The sequence below is a fragment of the Sporothrix brasiliensis genome (genome assembly GCF_000820605.1).
Source record: "Sporothrix brasiliensis 5110 chromosome Unknown Cont14, whole genome shotgun sequence".
NCBI classification, from domain to species: domain Eukaryota; kingdom Fungi; phylum Ascomycota; class Sordariomycetes; order Ophiostomatales; family Ophiostomataceae; genus Sporothrix; species Sporothrix brasiliensis.
The window spans coordinates 912491-915733 of NW_024467133.1; the positions used below are offsets into that span (position 1 = coordinate 912491).

A 3243-nucleotide genomic window follows, 5' to 3' on the forward strand; every position below is an offset into this window, starting at 1 on the left:
AGCTGGCAAAGTGGGAACTTGGGGAAAGAGCTTCCCGAAGCTGACGTCGGACTTGCACCTCTTGTTAATCTGTGACTGGCAGAAAATTTTTGAGCCGAACAAAGACGCAGCAGCATTCGCTTACATTCGGCGAGGAAGGAGCCAAACATAGGGGTGGAGTCTTCACCGCCTTCCATTGCGGGCGTGGGACGTTTATCTGGAGTGCATAAGACAAGACACCAAAGGACGTGACAAAACCGGGGACTTTGACCGTATCAAACAAGCTGCTGTATCACAGTTGTATTCAAGGTAAATCTGAGGAGTATCCAACAAGTCAGAATTGAAAAGAGAAGCCAGGGTAGACGTGAGCGTCTGCTTCTAGAAGCGATTCCAAGTTGCATGCACGTGACCATTAATCGTACTCATTTCTGCCCAAATCGTTTCTCAGTGCTTCAGCAGTTGACGACTCCTCGCCTTGATCTCAGCCGTCAGGGACGGCCTCGGTTGACGTCAACCCCAGCAGCCCCGTGAATACTGAAATTCCGTTGTCTTTGTCCCATCTCTATTGTTGTGTCTGGCTCGCTTGTTTTATTTTTTTTTTTTTTTTTTTTTTTTTTTTTTTTTTTATAATTTTATATTTTCTTGTCCTACTTTATGTCCGGTTTCTCTCTTCATCCTTGCCAACTGTTTTCAAATCTTCCGTCCTCCTCTGCTTTCTTCCCCTCTTTTCTCATATACCCAGACATCGGGGACTTACTCCCACGCGGCTGGCCGTCATCGCTTGCGCTAGGCGGTGGCCCGCCGCACGTCCACAGATTGCGACACTTAAGGCCTCTCCACGTTCTTTCCTTTTTGGGCCACTACGCTGATTTATAATACCGGTCCGGGCAGTTTCTCAGTCCTAAGTCCTCGTCTCTGCTGTCCATTTTGCTGTCCATTTTGAGAGCAATAAGACGCACCGGGCTATCATCGCCGGCCATTTCTTTTTATTTCTTTTTTTTTGTCTACTGCATCGGTTGCTATAAGCCCATCTCCGCTCCTGCTTTCCCCTCTTAGCGCGCCATCGTTCACTATCCCCTCCGAAGCGTAATCCCCCCTCTCTGCTCCTCATCGGAATCCGGGCGACAGGGCTTTGTTATCAGGACAGTTAATTTGCTTCTGATCCTTGTCTCTCAGCGTCTCTCAGCACGGAAGAGAGGCACTGCGCCGAACATCGCTGGCGAACTTGAGCCAAAGGCCGGCACAACTGGGCATCGGGGGTTTTCGTTTCCTTTCCTATCTCCCTTCTCGGATCCGATCGTGACGCAATTTCGGCAGGATTTCAACGAATAAGCTGAAGCACGGGAAAAGAAACTCCGGCAACGCTCCCCTTGTTGATATTGACGCACGATCGCAAAGTTGACCGCATCTCAGTCTACCGAACGCAAAAGCTTTCCCACCTTCCGAGAAGCACCCGGAATACAACGCCTCAACATCCACGTCACGCCACGCACAGTACCACACACCTCTACCACCAGATATGTCGGTTCTCCCTGTTGCCGACCTGCCCGAGTTGCCTCCCGACGACTCAATGCTGTACCGCAAGTTCGGCCGGGAGGTGGCCAACTACTTTTCCGGCAGCCCGCTCAACCGCGTGTCGTTCCTGCGTACCGACCACAAATTCCTCCGTACCGCATTCGCCCACCCCTCGGCCCGCTTCCTGCTCATCGACAACCTCGCGCCGCTGGTCCACGACACCACGCCGCCGCGGCTCGCCTGGAGCACGCGCGCTGAGATTGCGTCGGTCGTCGATGCCGACCCTTTCGAGAAGACCGAGGAGGAGGCCATCAAGGCATACAACTCCGAAAAGGACCCGCTGCCGATCGTGCTGTTCCTGGGCATCGACGAGAAGAACAAGTTTGCCGAGCCCAGCGACCCGGCCGCCGCCCCCACGCCCGAGGCGCCCTTTTCCTTCAACAGCTTCTCCGGCAGCCCGTACTTTGCCGTCGACATTACGCCGCGCGGCGGCACCGCCGACAAGGCGCGTGCCCTGATCGAGGCCTGCAAGGCCAAAGGCTTTTCGTTCTTTGCCAACCCCCGCAGCATGAGCCTGTCGGCCGCAGAAGGTAGGCCCCCTCTCCGTCTCCGTCTTCTCTCGTGTTCGCCGTCCGCTCCCTACCCTCCGCTAACTGTCATAATCAGCGGCCGTGTATGGCCAGGCGCGCGGCCTGTTCGACTGGAACGCGCGCAACCCCTTCTGCGCCGGCTGCGGCCAGCCGACGCTGTCCGTCAATGCCGGCACCAAGCGCACCTGCCCGCCGACCGACTTGGCGGGCGTCGAGCCCGGCGGCGCGCCCAAGGACCGCCGTCCCTGCGAGACACGCAAGGGCGTCTCCAACCTGAGCTTCCCCCGCACGGACCCCACCGTCATCATGGCCACCGTCAGCGCCGACGGCACGCGCATCCTGCTGGGCCGCAGCAAGCGCTTCCCCAAGTACTGGTACAGCACGCTCGCCGGCTTCCTGGAGCCCGGCGAGTCGGTCGAGGAGGCCGTGCGCCGCGAGGTCTGGGAGGAGAGCGGCGTCACGGTCGGCCGCGTGGTGATCCACAGCTCGCAGCCGTGGCCGTTCCCGGCGAACCTGATGATCGGCGCCGTCGGCCAGGCGCTGCCCGGCGAGGGCGAGAAGATCTTCTTGGGCCACGACCCGGAGCTCGAGGACGCCAAGTGGTTCACGATGGACGAGGTGCGCCGGGCGCTACAGTACGATACGGCCAGCCTCGACGACCCGATCCGCACGGGCTACAAGGAGGGCGACCTGCGTCTGCCGCCCAAGACGGCCATTGCCAATCAGCTAATCGCATCGGTGGTCGCGGGTTTCCACGAGCAGCCCAAGATTTGATTGTGCGAGACAAATTGTGAACTGAGGCGTGAGGGGTAGGCTCAAAGACAATAAGAAGAAAATTATCACTGAAATCATGGCACCACATAGAAATAGAATCACAAGAACCTTTTTCTGTCAAACGTTAGTCTTTGCCTTGACTACAGGGCGACAGTGTGGTGTAATTGTGTGTAGCTCCAGGGCTACAGTAAAGATTCAATGAGAAGCTTTGGGAGCTGCAGTTGCAGGCCAGCCAGTCATCCATGGGACGCTGTGCTGCCATTGCCAATTCGGAATCCATGAACTGATATCAACATTGAAAGTTGGCAGCTTCCAAGTCAGCAGTGCACTTCCGTAGCCCACCATCTGCGATGTAGCTCATGGCGGCCCGGTTGCTGCATACTAG

The 3243-nt window shown here is 56.9% G+C and overlaps 1 protein-coding gene across 1 annotated transcript; it reads left to right on the forward strand.

The window, feature by feature from the left end:
* Positions 1-1498: 1498 nt before the first annotated feature.
* Positions 1499-2858, forward strand: SPBR_03743 (uncharacterized protein; the record flags this gene model as incomplete). The annotated part of the gene is made up of 2 exons (XM_040762033.1): positions 1499-2084; positions 2161-2858. The coding sequence occupies 2 exons, from the start codon at positions 1499-1501 to the stop codon at positions 2856-2858; spliced, it is 1284 nt and encodes a 427-aa protein (XP_040622952.1).
* Positions 2859-3243: the final 385 nt, after the last annotated feature.